Raw genomic sequence first — 19,188 nt, forward strand, 5'->3', positions numbered from 1 at the left:
ATCCAGAGCAATTCAAAAAGTTCAAGTCGCCATTAAAGAGTCTGGACTACGCAAAGAAAGTTTTTTTCCAGAAGGGAGAGGAAGGTATGGCGGCCGTCATTACTCCACTCCTCTTGTGCCCTCCCGCACAAAAAATTATAAATGAAAGCAAAAATAGAGGGGGATTTTAATCCCCCGCCCCCCCGCCTCAAAGGGGTGTAACTCTTGTATCCTACAATAATACTATGCAATTTCAAAACAATGTATTTGGATTTTATTTTCAATATTTAAAAAATATTTTAATGTTATTTTTATTAATACTTGAAAAAAATAATTTGATCGCATTTATTTCTTTTGTATTTTTAATATTTCGACACAAATTTTTACCAGACATAAAAAATACAATTTTCAAGGCATTTTCTATATTTTTCAAGTATTTTTCAAGGTAATAATAGAAATAAGTCTTTTCAAGGCAAAAGTCAAAATTCAGGGACTTTTTCAAGTCTGTGCGAACCTTGGACAAGATACATGTAAAGAAGGTCAGAAATTAAATGGACCGAATGTCATTAAAATAACACTCGTGATGAAAACAGTTGTCTGGAGAAACCAAATAATATGTAAATGTCTATGGAAACGGAAAGAAAAATCTGGGATGAAAGAATGAAAAAAAAAAAAAAAAAATGAAATCATTATCATAAAAATAATTTAATCATAGTAATAGTAGTAATAATAATAATGATGAACTCCCCCCCCCCCCAATAAATGGTAGCGTCCATATTGAATGGCTCCAATCCAAAGATTCGTGAATGGCTAGAAAGGACCAAGGAGGGAGAGCACTAACCAGACCTCCACTGAAAAAGTGCAGAGAGCACTAGGACCTTGAGGAGGTATTTTGCTGCCCAAACACCAGAGAATACCAATGGCTGCTGCCAGAAATTAATCAATGGTAAGCGGCTGATGCGATAATGTTCTGCTTATTGAGAGAGGTGTACAGCATTGAAAATCTGGTGAGACCTGTTGTCACTCATATCCCAGAGAACACCACAAGTTATTGTCAGTGAGTGATAGCCTGTGTGAGAACTACTAGTGAGTGAATAATAATAATTTTATTATTATTAAAATTGTCAGGGAGTCTGGTTGCTATTTTAAAAAAATTTTTGTCAATGGCAAAGAAACTATTTTGAGATTATTGAATGCTGTCAAAAAACTACATTCGGTGATGAGGCCTCATTTGGGTAGGCATAAAGTCATCCTTTAGTTTCAATTATTTCCAACTCCACTCTAATCCAAAGTGTAGTATCTGTGCAGGTCTAGTCATGAAAAAAATGTATAAAAGCAAACAGTAAAAATATGTGGAGATGTTAAAAACTTGGAATGTAAAAACTTTTATCCAAATGGCTGGATTCAGCATTAAATAACATGAAAAGGGTTGGAACGATGTAGAACTTTTTTTTAAATAACAAAAAAAAAAAAAAAAAATAGAAAAAAAAGAAAATGTGAAAAAAGAAAAAAAATGAAAAAAGAAAGTGAATAAAAAATAGAAAAAAAGAAAAAAGGAAAGAAAAGGAGAAAAAAGAAAAAGGAAAGGAGAAAAAAAGAAAAAGAAAAGGAGAAAAAAGAAAAAGGAAAGGAGAAAAAAAGAAAAAGAAAAGGAGAAAAAGAGAAAGAAAAAGAGAGAAAGAGGAAAAGAGAAAAGGAGAAAAGAGAAAAGGAGAAAAAGAAAAGGAGAAAAAGAAAAGGAAAAGAGAAAAAAAGAAAAGGAGAAAAAGAGAAAAAAAGGAAAGGAGAAAAAGAGAAAAAAAGGAAAGGAGAAAAAGAGAAAAAAGGAAAGGAGAAAAAGAGAAAAGAGAAAAAGAGAAAAAAAGGAAAGGAGAAAAAGAGAAAAGAGAAAAGAAAAAGGAAAAAGAAAAGGAAAAAGAAAAAGGAAAAAGAAAAAAGAAAAAGAAAAAAGGAAAAGAAAAAAAGAAAAGGAAAAAAAGGAAAGGAAAAAAGGAAAGGAAAAAAGGAAAGGAAAAAAGGAAAGGAAAAAGAAAAATAGAATAAAAGAAAAAAGAACAGAATAAAAGAAAAGAAAAAAGAATAAAAAGAAAAAGAGAGAGAAAAAAAACAGAAAAAAAGAAAAGAAAAAGAAAAACAAAGAAAAAAGGGAAAGAAAAAAAACAAAAAAAGAAAGAATGAAAAAAAAAAAATTGATGGCGTATGGTAACTAATTGTACTGAGCAGATAAACATTGAATATTAAACACACGCATCCAATAACAACATTTTTAAATTTTTAACGTAAATACAACTGATCCTGTTACACTAATTCTGGTGTCTTGACTTTAAATTGTAACCGTTCTTCCGGAACTGCATCGGCTTTTTCTCATGACATCTAATGACTTTACATACACGTTTTCAGTTGCTTTTTGAAATTCCCTTCTTTTTACCAGCTTTTTGTTACCTTTGGTTTTGTCGACTGAAGATGATTCAACAAAGAATCGAAAGTGCTAGTGCACAGTGCAGAGCAGCAAAAGAGGAAAATATCGGAAACCCTTTTTTTTTTTCCGCACCCATTTGAATCAAATGTATTGATTAACCGATACTGATAACATCAAATCAATAAAAACGAAATCAATCAGATTCTAATCACAATCACTAATGTACACATGCAATTGTGCACTTGGGAGGATGGCGTATGAATACACAAACTGTAATTGTTCACAATTCTATAAAATGTGAAGAGATTGCTTTTCATTATACAGGATGACCTTCACCCAAACGCAAAAAAAAAAAAAAAGCCATCCATGGAATCGTTAATGAAATTCAAAGTAATTTCTGCTATCTGACCATATTCAACTCATTACCAACTTCAGTCTATGCCTGACTTGTCCTCCAAGTTTCAATCAAGAATGCCCAACAGTCTTTGTTTCATCACCATACAATGAGAAGCACACCTGGATATGATATACAAAATTGTCAACAACTGTCATACTTCTCTCTCATATATACGGCATAATCACGTTGACACACTAGTTCCCATCAAATTACCAAAGTTAAGCAACGTTGAGCCTAGTCAGAACTAAAATGGATGACCATTTTTTTTTTTTTTTTTTTTTTTTTTTTTTTACTTGTGAAAAGTATAAAAAATTATTATCAAGACCCAAAGGATAAGGTTTATTGACTGTAAGATGTTAGTGTAGTAATTGTTTAACGGTGTAAATTGGTTAGAATTTGATTATTTATAGGGACGGCTCAACAAGAATTTGTTTACATTGGATTTAAAGGCTACTATGTTGTATTCAACTGAGAAGCAAGCCAATGTAACAGTGTTCCACAGGCTGGCAGTTCTAGGAAAGAAGTATAGTTCATGGAATCTGCGGTTAGATTTAGCCACAGATAGAGAGTGGGGAAAATCACATAGTGGTTGTAGTTAGTCGAGTGTTTTTTTTTTTTTTTTTTTGTAAAAGTTTGGCAAGGGGGAATTCCAGGTGCTATATGTGCTCTCCGCTTATCTTGGCATTGTTTTCAGTCAGTCTTGGGCGTCTACTTGCCACTGGACCATAGAAAAAAATTCCAACTTGTCCACCAGTCTTTTGTTTTAACACCATCAAATGAGAAGCACAGCTGGATACAACGTGCGAAATTGTCAACAACTCTATCATACTTCTAAGAGCTGCTAGGAGCAGCTTATCCTGCCTTGACAGAGTTCAAAATTTTTTTTTTTTTTTTTACATAGGCATCACCACTTATCAAGGCCAAGAGGCCACTCAAGGATAAGGGTTAAAGAGTGTACAGTAGACATTGGACAATATAGTAATCATTAGTAATGAAAATTTGGTAAATTTGATAACTTATATAGAACGGCTCATCAAGAACTTATTTACATTAGACTTGAACACAACCATATTGTAGTCAGCCGGAAAGCAGGAAAACGGAAGACAATTCCACAGGCGTGCAGTTCTAAGAAAGAAGCTTTGTTCATGGAATCTACGTTTAGGTTTAGGCACAGATAAAGAGTGGGGGGAATTATTGATAGTGTGTACAGCTAGACGAGTGTTTCTTGTAAAAGTTTGGCGAGGGGGGGACCATAGATTGAAGCTCAGTTGAACACCTTCCATGAAAATAACGATACAATAACGAAAATAAACTCCATAGCTTAGTGGGGGATGCCCTTTTCTCTTCCCTGCAACCTCTTTCCCACAGAAGAGACATTGCGAGCCTGTCTCTGCTTTATCATTATTTTCATGGCAAGTGCTCGTCTGAACTCCAATCTATGCCCCCCCCTCGCCAGACTTTCATGAAAAACACTCGTCTAGCCAAAACCACTATGAATAATTTCCCACACTCTTTATTCATGCCTAAACCCAAACGCAGATTCCACAAACAAAGCTTCTTTCTTAGAACTGCACGCCTGTGGAACTCTCTTCCGTTTGCCTGCTTTACGGCTGACTACAACCTAATTGTCTTCAAGTCCAATGTAAACAAGTTCTTGATGAACCGTCCTCCGAAATAATCCAATTTACAAAATTCCCACTACTTATGTTTACTACGCTATAATCACATTGACTAATTTATACTCATTATCCCTTATCCTCGAGTGGCCTCCGGGCCTTGATAAGTGGTGACTCCCATGTTAAAAAAAAAAAAAAAAAATCATGTTGATACACCGGTTCCTTTCATATCACTGAAGTTAAGCAACGCTGAGTTTGGTCAGTACTAAAATGGGTGACCATTTGGGAATTCCAGTTGTATGGGCGCTCTGTTTATCTTGGACACTGGACCCAAACAGTGCCGATTCATAAGAGGTGTAGCTGAAGATTGCGCAACCCTTAACTCACAATTACATGCACAGCTACTATTACAGGGGTGTCCATTGTCTCTTGAGACTGAACCGAGGCACCGCGACCCCTCTCTTAATATTGCCTGATTTTGACTGTAATTGTATTCTTCGGTTGGAAAATAATCTCGGGCTTGTTTTGATAGACATTGTCTTTGAGATAAATCAAAGGTAAAAATCCAAGGAGTTATGGTCTAATAAGTGTAAAACCCATTCAAGATCACACATTCTACTGATGAGACGATCACCAAAGTGTCTCCACATATGGATGATAAGTGGTGATAAAACAAAGACATATTTAGATTCTTTGAACTACTGTTCTCATCTTGAGTGTGAATTTTTCACAACGTTTCAGTCAATATAACCTCCGACCTTCTTCAAGTGTATCCTGCCGAACTCGGGGAATGTTTCTGTCGAACTTGTGAATTTGGATCGCACTTCAAACAGAACCTTTTATTTACTTCATGGTAGTAGCATGCTCTTGTCCTAATCATGGCTGATGGAACAAGAACATGCTACCTCTGTAAAGTACATAAAGGGTTCCGTTCGAAATTCCATCCAAATTCCAGAGTTCAGCAGAAACATTCCCAAGTTTGACAAGATATGCCTGAAGAAGGTTGCATCGACTGGAACGTTGCGAAAATCACACTCAAGATGAGAACAGTAGTCCGATGAATCCAAATAATACGAATAACCAAATCCTCATCTCAAAAATTCAAAACAAAGCCTGTTACACATTAATGACTGAAACTTGCTTGACGGGTTAAGTTTATTTCTACAAAATAGGGTTAGATTTGATGGATGTGATCAACCCCACCCCATCTTTCAAAATTGACCTTCAAGCACAAATAACAATGCTCGATCGAAATTATATCTATTAGTCTTTTTTTATTGCTATTCACAGATATATGTGCAAAATTATTGTATTCCTCTCTTCATTACTGACTTGATTTTTGCTATGTCTTTCTTCCGGAATACTCTGTAGATGACTTTGATAAACGCTATCTTTGAGATAACTGCACAGATAAAAAATTTAGGGATGTTAAAGTGTAAAGTTCATTCAGGATAACACATTTTACTAAGACGATCACCAATGTACAGTTATTGAACAAAGACTGTTGGACATTCAGAGCTGAAACTTGGTGGACAAGTAAGGTCTAAACTAAAGTGTATTTATACCGAATATGGTTTGATTGCAGAAAGGATTGAATTATTTTACTGATTCCATTGGTGGCATTTGAGCATGGGATTATCCTGTATGTTAATGAGAAAAATGACATTCACACAATACATAACAAATGCTGCTGTTATGTGAAGATTGGAACAGAGGTATTTCCAATGTGAAATCCATGAATAAGAAATAATTTGTAGTAGATGAGTACGACGCATATCTTTGTGTTGCAATTATTTGAATTTTTATCATTACTGAGTAACAAATTTTCTAATTATTCAAAAATAAGTTAAAGTTGACGATTATTTACAAGTAACAAAAACTTTCTTATTAAAAAAAAAATAATGAAAGATTTCTAATTAGTAAAAAATAATTTAACTTTTCTGATCAGTAAAAAAAAAAAAAAAAAAATAACTTCTGATTAGTCAAAAAAAAGCCCTGATTATTAAAAAAAAAAGAAATTCTGGTTAGTAAAAAAAAAAAAAAAATTTCTGGTTAGTAAAAATAAAAAAATTTCTGGTTAGTAAAAAACAAAAAAAATTTTTTAAATCATTAAAATTTTTCCGAAGCACACATTTTTCGCATTTTTCAAAAATCACTATAATTTTTAGGATTATTCAAAAATCACTAAAACTTTTTGTATTTTTCAAAAATCACTATAATTTTTTGAATTATTCAAAAATACTTAAACTTTTCTCATAATATTTTTTCTGATTATAACTGAAATTATATTTACAATCATCCTATTCACATGAAAAGTTGGATAACTAAAATCTTATGTTTTAAAGATAAACCTTCAAACTCTTCACAAAAGAAAGATTCAAGTGAGAAATATTTAGAAATCTCCAATTGCTCCAACCGTCCACATATTGACAGCATTTGCAGAGAATCTAATAATACACAAGGATCCTATAACATTTAAGACTTTTGAGTAACCTTTTGAGTGCTTATACAGACAAAGACCCAGATTAAAATTTTATTGTAAATTGCAGTTTTATCGCAGTCAGTAATTTTGAAAAATTATCTTAAAACAGGGGAGATAATTCAGTCCATTTCAACAAATGTTAACACTGCTCTTTAAAATCAATTTTGACTTTTAATTAAACTTTTACTTAACTTTTTCCTCATTTTTACTGAGGATACTTATTTCTGTCCGATACGTAAATTTAATTAAAAATAAAATTTATAATATAAATCTCATCAGTCTGTTTAAATGTATGTATGTATGTTTGTATGTCTGCCTAGCACTTTCAACAGAGGCAACGGATTTTCACGAGATTGGTATCGTTTTGAAGCTCGACCCTTCAGATGACAAATATCGAAAAATTGGCTAAAAACATGAATTCCTTCACCCTCAACTGGGCACTTTTCTACTGGGAGGGGTTGCTTTTTACAACGATTTTTTTCGAAAGTCATCCCCTCTTTTCAATTGACTAGCCTTAATTTAAATCTTCGCCACTTCCGGTTTGGCAATGGGTGCAACAGTAAAGATGTTTATTTTTCACATTCTTTTCCTCCTTCGTGGTACGGGTTTGAGCCTGCCTGCCTACTACCACTTTTTTTTTTTTGGTCAACACACACTTCCAAACAGCCGGGCGCTCAGGCTAGTTATCATAAAAATTCAGTTTCATTGTATTTTGCCTATCTGTAATTGATACTGCACAATTCACATTGACACACCAGTTTCTATTAGATCTGTTAGATCATTAAGCAACGTTGAGCCTGCTCAGTACTAAAAATCAGTGACCATTTGGGAATTCTAGATGCTGTAAGTCCAGTCGTTCAGCATTTCTCCTTGCCACTGGACTCAAGCAGTGCCGATTCAGGAGAGGTGTGGTTGGAACTTGCACAACTTTTACCTCACAATTACATGCGCAGCTACCATACAGTGTCTTGCATTGCCATGGATAAGAGCAGAAATCCCGTAAAGCAGGGGAGATAAGTCAGTCTAAATTGTGGATCAGCAAAATATGAAAACTGTTTATCTTTAAATAAACTCTTATTTGATAACTTTTCCTCATTTTTGGTAAGGATACTTACTTTTGCCTGATATGTAAGTATATCAAAGAGTTTTTACTCGATATACGATTTATATTTGTGTCTTTGTCTGTATAAGCACCAACTTCTGTGTGCCAGGAAAATTGAAAAATTTGTCCAACAAAAAAAAAAAAAAAATTAAAAAATACAAACAAGTAACTAAATAGATAACTGATACTTACAACTTCTGCCAGAGCCGATATAACTTTCCCGAGGGTGGTTAAAGATTTATTAATATTAGCACCTTCCTTCAATCGGGTCCCCTTTGCTCCTGTGGAATCGGCACGTTCGCTACCGGCCAAATCCACCAAACTGATTTTACTAACCTGAAAAGAAAAAGAGAATTCATTTTCAAAGGAATTATGTCAACATTTTATTTCATGAACAAAAAGCAAACAACACTGTTGATGCGCAAACACTGTTATGTAAGCTAGAAAAGTCTGCAAATGACATTGGTCTCCACATAAATGCGTATAAGACAAAGTTTATGACTTTCAATGTGAAGGGAGAGATCAGAGCTTTGGTTGGATCAACACTGAAAGAAGTCGCTGAGTTTACGTATTTGGGCTGTAACATAGTTTCCACAGAGAGAGATATCGGAATTCGCATCTCAAAAGCATGGACCGCATTGAATGGGCTACATTCAGTATGGACTTCGAGACTGGCTGACAAACTGAAAAGGCAGTTCTTCAGGGCAGTGGTAGAGTCTGTCCTTTTTTACGGTGCTACAACCTGGACATTCACCAAAAGATTGGAAAGAAAACTAGACGGCACATACACCCGTATGCTAAGAACAATATTAAATATATCTTGGTAAAATCATCCCACGAAGCAGCAACTTTATGGCAATCTACCTGCCATATCTAATACCATCAAAGAAAGACGCCTACGATTTGCCGGTCATTGTCTGAGGAGCAAGCATGAATTGGTGAGTGATGTATTGCTATGGACTCCACGACACGGACGCGCAAGCAGAGGACAACCTAGATCCACGTACATCCAACAAATACCACACGACGCCAACTGTGAACCTGAAGATCTGAGGCAACTGATGGAAGACAGGAAACTCTGGAGAGGAAGAGTCACATTGGTCCGGGCAAGGAGCACGTGATGATGATGATGATGATGAACAAAAAAATGTATGTAAAATATAAAGTTAACTTCTCAGATTTTAATAGTCAAACCCAAATAGCGTTAACGCTTTATGACCTGCTGACCTAATTCGTTCAGTCGTAAATAAATGATTATAATGGCATAAATGAAGTGGGAATTGATTCAAACACGCCTTGTACATATTAGTTCAGTATCTGGGTAGATGCTAGATACCTCCAGATTGCAACTGTCCATTGCTTACATTCAGTATGCTGCCATCTGTCTCAGAGAGTGGAGGATTTCGTTTGTTGTCATAAACGCACTGTTTTTCAAGCATTATGGATAATAATCAAGGTAAGCTTTTTAAATGCAAAAATTCTCAGTGGTAGTTTAACTATTGAACTTCATAATTTTTCCTGTTTGAAGACAATCATAGTATCATTATCCTTTAAACTAACTAAAATTGACAATAAATACTTTTTAAATCATCTACATCATAATTCAGGTCATAAAATTAACAATAAATATTTTTTTATCATCTGCATTCTAATTCAGGTCATAAAGGGTTATATATCGAAAAAAAACTTTACCTGGATTAATTTCTAGTGTGTCAAGTTTCAGCACTGACAAGTCAAATAGAAAATAAATACACAAGCTTAAAGTATGTTTTCTAAGTAAAATTACAATGCAATATTATTAAAATAAACAAATGTTTATTTGTTAAAAGTTAATATGATATAATAGACGTCATCCTCAGATAATTCTGGTCAGTAAGGGTTAAAGTTGATAAATCAAGCTTTGCTTTTGACTAGCCAATGTTCATTTTTAAATCAAAGTTTCCATTATGCTGTAAAAAAAAAATATATATATATATATATATATATATATATATATATATATATATATATATATATATATAGAGAGAGAGAGAGAGAGAGAGAGAGAGAGAGCGTGTCAGGAGGCGATGAAAAAAATCCAATAAAGTGCTCAATCATGGATATGAGAGCTGAAAATACAATATTTATTTCAACACTATATATACATATTTCAAAGGCATACCAGTGGTTTCACTGCATTCAATCAACCATAAGAGGTTGGATGGAGTCAGCGCAAATTCATCAGCGACTTTGAAAAAGTGAAACAATGCAAAGTAAACAGAAAAAAAAAAAAAAACGTTAAACGAGCGTCAGAGTTAAAATTTTTAAAACAGAACTTAGTAACCGACGCCAGTGGATTAGAATCTATTGGCGTCGGTTACTAAGTTCTGCTTTAAAATTTGAAACCGAGTTAAAACGCTCGTTTAACGTTTTTTTTTTTTTCTCTATTTGTTTACTTTGCATTGTTTCACTTTCTCAAAGTCGCTGATGAATTTGCATCAACTCCATCCAACCTCTTATAGTTGATTCAATGCAATGAAACCACTGGTACACCTTTGAAATGTGTATATATAGTGTTGAAATAAATTTATATATATATTAATAAATATTGGGCTCTTAACTTTGGAATTAAGTGCTGTTATTACCTTGCTTTTTTTTCTGTACATCTTAATCCTACCAGACCTGAGCTACTGAACCTAAGTTGCCTGGTCTCCTGGGCAAAATTGCGAAATCCAGATCTGGAGCTAAAAAATTGCGACTCCATCCTTCATCAGCCACACGAGAATCTCCCCTATCACCTGGTTGAGTGACACGCCCCTTACTTTGAACACTCGATTTTGATTGAGCCCCACTTGCATCATCAGAATTATCATCACTTTCTCCTTCATCGCTATATTCATCATCACTAGCGTTACTTGATTCAGAAACATACTCTTGATCAAATTCGCTTTCGTCTGAATCAGAATTTGTCACTTTATAAAACCCTTGTTGCACCGTGAAACTCCTTGGTCTTGCTCTTTTACCTGTCAAAGTGCTTGGTTCGTCACTAGCTCGCTTCATGGCTGTTTTAGTCTACAAAAAAACTTACAATTCCGTCAAAACAAAGAAAGCCATTTGCAGAACGTTAGGCTTGCGCTAAATCGAAGCTAAGCAGCGATTGGGTAGCTATTTTTAGCTCCCTGACAACACAAAAACACGTGGTTGGAAAAATACTGGTTTAGCGGTAACTCGGTATACAGCATTTTCAAAAATTACCGGTATATTAGTAACTCAGTCTGGTAGGATTAAAATCATTAAGAAAAGCACTCAACATTAGAGCAAAAGCCACATTTCGACTTCTGGTTGTTGAATACTCTCTGACTGTTTACTATGTATGCCTGGAATTACTGCCTATTTTTCTCTCTTCATCATAATACAGTTCAAATAAATATTAACTTATTTTATTCCTACAGGCAATAGTGTTTCATGCTTTTGTGATAATCAGTGTGTTGAATAATCCAGATCCCCAGGAATTATGTCAAAAGGAAAGTCGGTCAGAAGCCTGGATGCGAATGTCAAAGGAGGTCAAAATGTGGGATGTAGAATCCCCAGAGATTGAGTCACCGATATTGACCCACATATCAAGACAATGCATGTTGGAGTGTTTATGTCATCTGGGGCAATAAAAGAGATGGCAGACAATGGGGAGAGGGAAAGGGAGCGACCACGATGACCGAACTAAGCAATACACACTTTTTCTCCACTACAAGAACACACCAACTCCACCCCGCACACCTTCACTAATGTCAAAACTCTCATTCTGAAACCGATAAGGTTATTTTGAATAAACATAATATTTTATAACTAGCTGTGTGTTTTCAGTACGTTGCCAAGAGTATAAACAAGAAAATTACAAAGGTTGATTTTATAGAAATTATACAGACTTCAAAACACCATTTGACCATCGGCTGCAGCAGATATATAATGAGTGTAGGCAGTAATGATTACTACAGGTAGTGAGACTTGAAGCACTAAATAACGAATAAGGTCGAAGAGCTGACTGTTTTGGTTTCGACTGCAACTGTTGGCACCAAAGTCATTTTTTTTTAATCTTTTGAAATTATTACAATATATATTAGTTATAATATTCAATAGAAAATTTGCTTTAGTAATAACAAATACGAAATCTGCATGAATTAAAATATATTTAAACATATTTTCTGACCAGCCGATACTGCACAGCCTGCTGTTAGCATGTTTACATATTTGTACATACAGGATTCACTCCTAAACTAATTAAGCAATCATTGTGAATTTTGGAACACAGCTGCTAGGCATAAGGGTGGATAAAGTGGGCTATATTTGGTTTTAGTTTTGTAAAACGGTGCGTTTATTTATTTGGCATCCTTTTTTTCGGATAAAAACTGATTAAAAAGTTTTCCACGTTAGAATATCCTATGTACCAAATTTCAAGTGTGTAGATCAAAAATTCGTTGAGTATATAGGTTGAGAAGTGTCCTCACATACACACTCTCACTTTATCTCTCTCTCTCTCTATATATATATATATATATATATATTAGCATTTCAGCCCGGCGTTGCCCGGGTGTTTGGAGGTGGATGTTGAGAAAAAAAAAAAAAAAAAGCAGCCAAATTTTTTAACTTTGACCCCTATTATGACCCTTTAACATTTGTTTTGGACTCAAACCAAGTTATTAACTTAGATCCATGTTCAAGGAACCTATATCTAAAATTTCAAGTGTTTAGACCCAAAATTGTCGGATGAGTTTGGTAGAGATCTCAAAGGTTAAATCGTTGAACTTTGACCCCTTAACAGCCGAATTTCTGGCCGAAAACGGATTACAAAGATTTTCCCAAATCTCAGTACCCTGTATATCAAATTTCGAGTCTATAGACTTAAAATTGACAGAGTTATTGCGTAGGGAAATGTACAGAGACACACACATACACACAGACAGACACTTTCACACACACACACATATATATATATATATATATATATATATATATATATTCTCCTATAAATTTTTTTTTTTTGTGTGTGTATTGATATTCATATAAAAACTCCTTTTTTTTCTATTTATTTAAAAAGAAAATACAACTGGTTGATCTACTGTTAACTTTTTTTTCATCTCATTTTTCTTTTTCACTTATATTATCTCTCTCTGTGTGTGTATATATATATATATATATATATATATATATATATATATATATATATACACACACACACACACACACACACACACACACACTCTCATAAATTTTTTTTGTGTGTGTTTTAATATTCATATTAAAAAACATTTTTTATATTTATTTAAAAAGAAAATACAACTTTTATATATGGGTTGTGGAATTGCATTAATCTGCAAAAGATCTAGCTAATTCGCATATTCTTTTAAACGTTCATTTTAATTAATTCCCTATTAGTTTTTTTGTTAACTATTGACCCCTTACATGTGTACACGTGTAAGTATATTCATGCAGATATTCTACATGATTTATACTTGCGTAATATTTGCATAAAAAGCTTACAGTAAACACAAACCTCTTTCTATATATATTTATGTATGCGTATATGTATTTGTTTAAAAAAATTTGCCTACCAAACTCCTGCCAGTTTTTGGTTTACAGACATGAAACTTAATATATAGGGTATTCAACCCCATGCAAAACTTTATATTTGTATTTTAGCTGGGGAAAATTGGCGCAAAATTGTGAAAATTAAAAAAAAAATGGAATTTGTTAGGTGAAGGTCGAATGATGGCATTACGAATATGCATGCTTAACGTAATAGCTATTGGTTCATGTTTTAATTTTTAGCCTTGCAGCATACATGTCTTCATAGCTCAGGCATTAATGTCAAAGGAAAAAATAAATCTTAGGCTAAACGTTTTGGTTTCAATTCTCGGTGGTGGCACACAAGTCATTTTTATTTTTATTTTTTCAACTTTTTAAATCATTACTATATATTGGGTCCAACATAATATAAATACAAACTCTGCATAAATCAAAATATCATATTTAAGCGTATGACCGGGCAACGTCGGGGGGGGGGGGGGCTGCTAATCTGATATATCAAAAGCAAAATGTGTGTGTATGTTTGTATGTCTCACAAAAACATTCGACACGCGCAACAAATCCTCATGAGATCAGTATCGTTTTCAAGCTCAATCATTTGGACGACAAATATCGAAAAATTGGCCAAAAACATTAATTCCTTCACCCTCAACTGGGCAGTTTTGTACAATTAGGGGGTCGCCTTTTTTTTGCCGACATTTTACCAAGTCATCGTCACCATTGGATTGACTATGCTTAATTTCAGTGCTCTCGACTTCCGGTTGACTTTATTTATATTTTTTTTTCTCCTCCGTGTTACAGGTTCGAACCTGCCTGCCTACTACCACTTTTTTTTTCTTCCCCCAAACTGCCTACTATTGTTTTAAACTCCCCCCCCCCGCCCGGATACTACTTTTTACCCCCTCCCCGGTTTCTTACTACACCTCCACACACCCGGGCAATGCTGGGTAGCTCCCCACTAGCATATATATATATATATATATATATACACACACATATATATATACATATATATAAACTGTAAACATAAGAGTCACAAATCCTCCGATATTAAACTAAACAGAAACATGTGCAGGAAAATTGATATATATATATATATATATATATATATATATATATATATCAACATAGATGCCGGGGTGTCTACAAACTGATTTTCGTTTAATCCATGATTTATTAATTAGGTCTACAGTTTACTTCGAGGACTGCTGCTGGTGATATGTAGAGCAGACCACCAATATATATATATATATATATATATATATATATATATATATATATGCTCTGTGTGTGAGAGAGAGAGAGCCGATGAGTCATTCAATCTAAAATGCTTATCTCTGGAGGATTAGACATAACAATTAACTAATCCATCATAAGCCTGAGGATAAGGAATATTCAATCTAACTGTGATATCTACTGGTTGGTCAGCGAGATTCGCAGCTATGGACAAAACATGAATGCGGGTGTTAGAGTTTTTTTGATATCTCTGTAAACATGTAAATAGTGTTGCGTTATCACAACAGCCGTTTACTATTTATTTATCATTAGAAACGAATATTCGTCTTCTCTGGAATTTGGGTGTGACAATAATCGTTTCCAATGTCCCAGTACTTACAGGACCCTTCCAGCTGAGGTTCAAAGGCTGTTTTTTTTCTCTCTGTCCTTTTATCCCACTTGACCATTTCTTGTGGTGCTAATGGAGGCTGCTGCCATTATATACGTTTGTGTGCTTTTTTTTATTCGTAGTGGTGTCGAGAGTTCATAGAATATTTTACACATTCCGTTTCTTTGTGCTCTATTGTTCTTTCTGTGTTTTCATTTATTTCTATTTTAACTTATGTGTGGCTTGTTAACGAAATAAAAGATAAAAACTGATACGCTGTATTATTTGAATATCGTGTTATTCTCACAACGTTTCAGCTGATCTAACCTCCGGCCTTCTTGATGCGTATCTTTCTGAATATGGAAACCTCCACTGAATTTCAAAGTACCCCCTCCTTTATTTATCTGCGGGGGTAGATTATTCTTGTTCTGGAGATTAAAGATTCAATCGTTATTACAAATAACTAAGAATAACATAAATATTAATGGCTGGTAGAATGAGAACAATCTACCCGTGTTGATTAAATAAAGGTGTTCAACACTCGTCTAGCTGAAACCACTATCAATAATTTCCCCCACTCTTTATTTGTACCTAAATCTAAACGTAGATTCCATGAACAAAGCTTCTTTCTTAGAAGTGCACACCTGTGGAACTGTCTTCCGTTTCCCTACTTTCCAGCTGACTACAATATGGCCGTCTTCAAATCTAAAGTAAACAAATTCTTGATGAGTTGTCCCATTAAATAATCCAATTTCCCAAATTTCCACTATTAACGATTACTACGATATTGTTTCATTGACTACTGTACACTCATTAACCCTTATCCTCGAGTGGCCTCCGGGCCTTGATAAATAGTGACTCCTTTGTAAAAAAAAAAAAAAAAAAAAAAAAAAAAATCCATACAGATTCCGGTGTTCAACAAGATACAGCTGAAGAAGTTCCAAGATTACATTAGTTAAAACTTAGTATCAAAAGAAAGATTACAGTGTAGCACCACCCCAACTAGACGCTCATAAATTTTAAAAAGATAATACAATAATTTAATCTCATTTACAACATCGCTCGGGACAAGATCAAAGTGTAGTATCTGTTCTTCAGATGCTGCACTGCTATTTCTTGTTCTCTTTCGGTGGAGGAGAAATCCTTCACGACTGAGACAATTTTTATTTTTGTACCTTTTCTCCACGTTAAAAAACGACCCTGGTGTCTAACTCTGTCCCGTGGGGAGGCATAGTAAATAGGTACAACATCGCTATAGTTCATGCGAGTAGAGTTTGACTGTTTTTAATACGGAGAAAACCCATCTGCCCAAAAATAGGTGCACTTTAGATTAGGACAAAAGTTTAAATGGCTTCAGTCTAGGAGGATTTCTGCTTCACTAACAGAGGGCAGAACAGTGGAAATATTTTTTTGTGAAATGATAGATTGGCAAGACTTTCTAATAAATGGATAATTAGAAAATTGCCATTTCTTATACTAACGATAAAGTCAAACACGCCATTTCAAGTTCAATTTTACATTAAAAAAAAATTGTCATTTTTTTAAATGTAAATTATTTATTAATTTTTTTTTTTTCTGTCTGAATACCCTATATACCAAATTTAAAGTCTGTAGATAAAAAATTTGTTGAGTATATAGGTTGAGAAGTGTCTTCACACACACATTCTTACTTATATATACATGCACTAATTGTTCACATTATGTTAAGAATAAGAAGGTTGAAAAACACCTTTTGGAGATCATGTTCAGTTGGGATAATGGTTATCGTATGTGATTCACTGTCTTTAGGTTTTGATTTCGATCTCAGTTCGAGTACTTTTTTTTTTTTTTTTTTTTTTTTACTTAAAAGAAGTGAACTGTTTAGAATTAAAAACATTCCTCAGTTTTCTTCCATATTTTTTTTTGCATCTTTTTTTTTAAAGGAATTTAATGTTACATTTAATACCGGGCAACGCCAGGGACATCTTCCAGTACATTAATAAAATTTATTTATGTTTTAACTTAACAAGTAACATTTTTCATTTTTATTAGATCTTATGTTTTAAAGTTTTGTGAAAATCATCCTTATTAATTGAAAAAAAAAAAGGACATAGCAAATGATGGTGAAAACATAAAAAAAATCTACTTCTTTTATATAAAACGAACTTTATGTGTGTGGCTGCGAGTTCGTTTCCTATGGACTTAAAAATAGCTAGCTCAATTTTTTTGAAATCTCACATGAAGGTACTTTACGTGCCTGACAATGTTCTTAAATAAGTTTTTTTTATCAGAATGTTTTCGATAATAATCGATAATCACAATAATCCAATGAAAGAAGGAATAAGCGATTTTGACCAAAGTTAACACCTTACACAGCCTAACATCACAAATGCATTTGAGAAGTCTTACCACTACACAAGCCAAAAGGCTCAACATATAAAATCTTAGGTTCTTTGATATGACAGAGGCACGTTCGAAATAAATGTTTTGGTGCTTCTACATTATTGGGACGAGATTTTGTAGTTGATAAATGGAGTTTGCAGATAAAAACAATGGTTTCAACTGAATTTTGTCAATTCTAATAAGTTACATTGATGGCTTCCAAATTATGCAATCGAAATTACCAAAATATTACTGAAGAAAACAACTTTGTGTTAGCAGGTAAAAAATTGCTGCCATCTTTGTTTAATTTGAATGGAAAATGACCTCCCTTTTGAACTCTCTTGTGTCTTATGATCTTTTTCTATCTATCAATTTTCATAATTTTTTTAATATAATCATCTTAAAAATATGAGGAGTACGTAAATACCATTGTTTTCATGTGAAATTAAGTTTTACGATTTCTGAAATTTCGTCCCGATTCCGGAGAAGCACCAACGTTTCTCTTTAGAGCACAATTGAAGTATGATACTTGACTTTTGCATTTTAAACTTTAATTCAAGCCATTATATATAAAATTATTTTATAAAATCAACAGTAGGTTCTCTATAGTGCAATGTACACTATGATATATTGTGAACTAAGTCACTGTAGGGAGACACATGAAGCTTTCATCAGGTGCACCACAATGGATCCCCAACTAAAACAGGCAATCAATCGATTTGATTGAAAAATGGACGATTTTGATTATAATAAAAAATATGGGAACGTGAAATATTCATTGATCATCATTCAATCTTGAGCAATGTCGAGTCACTCCGCTAATATAAAATAAATCTGAAAAATGGACTTACTCGTTCGCCAGTCATTTTAGTTGTAGCATCGTATTTCTTCTGCGTGAATATTATTGTAAATACAGCATGAGAACGGCTGCTGGTTTCATTCATGTTAGTGGCAGCCACAGTTCTGCAAGAAAACAAACAGAATTGTAACATATACTGTAAAAAACATTAGTGTCCAGAATTTCCCCTCTATTAAAAAACAAAAAAAAAATCCAAAAAACTGATGTATGTACCCGTGATGGAATAAAAATATCATACTCCAAAACTCACATAAATTGATCAATTAGTTTCATTTTTAACTAAGAAAGTCAAATTTATTGAATAAGCATAAAGAGACTGTCTAGCATCGCCATCTTGACGAAACAAGGACAAATAACTCCACAATAATTCAAACTTGTGAGATCAGTCTTGTTGTGCCTATGATTTCCCATTAATTGTTTGAAATCCTTTAAAAATAATTTTTTTATAAAAATAAAACTACTTGATCAATTTACATAATTTTTAGAATATGATCTTTTCATGCCATAACAGATTTTTTTTTTTATTTCTGCTTTTTGATTTAATGGAAATTCTAGGCATCCATAATTGTAATTATTAAATATTTTTTAAGAAAGCCAAAAGTGATAGGTTCCTTTTTTATTATTCTTTAAAATAAACATTTATTTAGCTCAGAAATATAAATAGGCAAACATTTGACCTAATAGGCCATTGTCAAGCAATTTTTTTAAAATTATTTTTTCTTTCCTTGGAGTTATAAAAAATTCCTCTTGAATAGTGAAAGTCTCTTCAAGTGCAACACATAGCTCACATTAGTTTAAAGTATTATATTGG

The 19,188-nt window shown here is 33.5% G+C and overlaps 1 protein-coding gene across 50 annotated transcripts in view; it reads right to left on the reverse strand.

The window, feature by feature from the left end:
* LOC145269265 (kinesin-like protein unc-104) overlaps window positions 1–19,188 on the reverse strand; it is a 649,720-nt gene that overhangs the window by 312,552 nt on the left and 317,980 nt on the right. For all 50 annotated transcript variants that reach the window (XM_080124920.1, XM_080124904.1, XM_080124897.1 and 47 more), the window contains 2 exons: window positions 18,370–18,481; window positions 8,188–8,331 (listed from right to left, as the gene is read on the reverse strand). In XM_080124920.1, coding sequence (XP_079981046.1) covers window positions 8,188–8,331; window positions 18,370–18,481 — 256 coding nt within the window. The remainder of the gene's footprint in view (window positions 1–8,187; window positions 8,332–18,369; window positions 18,482–19,188) is intronic.

The sequence above is a fragment of the Euprymna scolopes genome, chromosome 45 (genome assembly GCF_053919585.1).
Source record: "Euprymna scolopes isolate OS-2025 chromosome 45, ASM5391958v1, whole genome shotgun sequence".
Taxonomy (NCBI): domain Eukaryota; kingdom Metazoa; phylum Mollusca; class Cephalopoda; order Sepiida; family Sepiolidae; genus Euprymna; species Euprymna scolopes.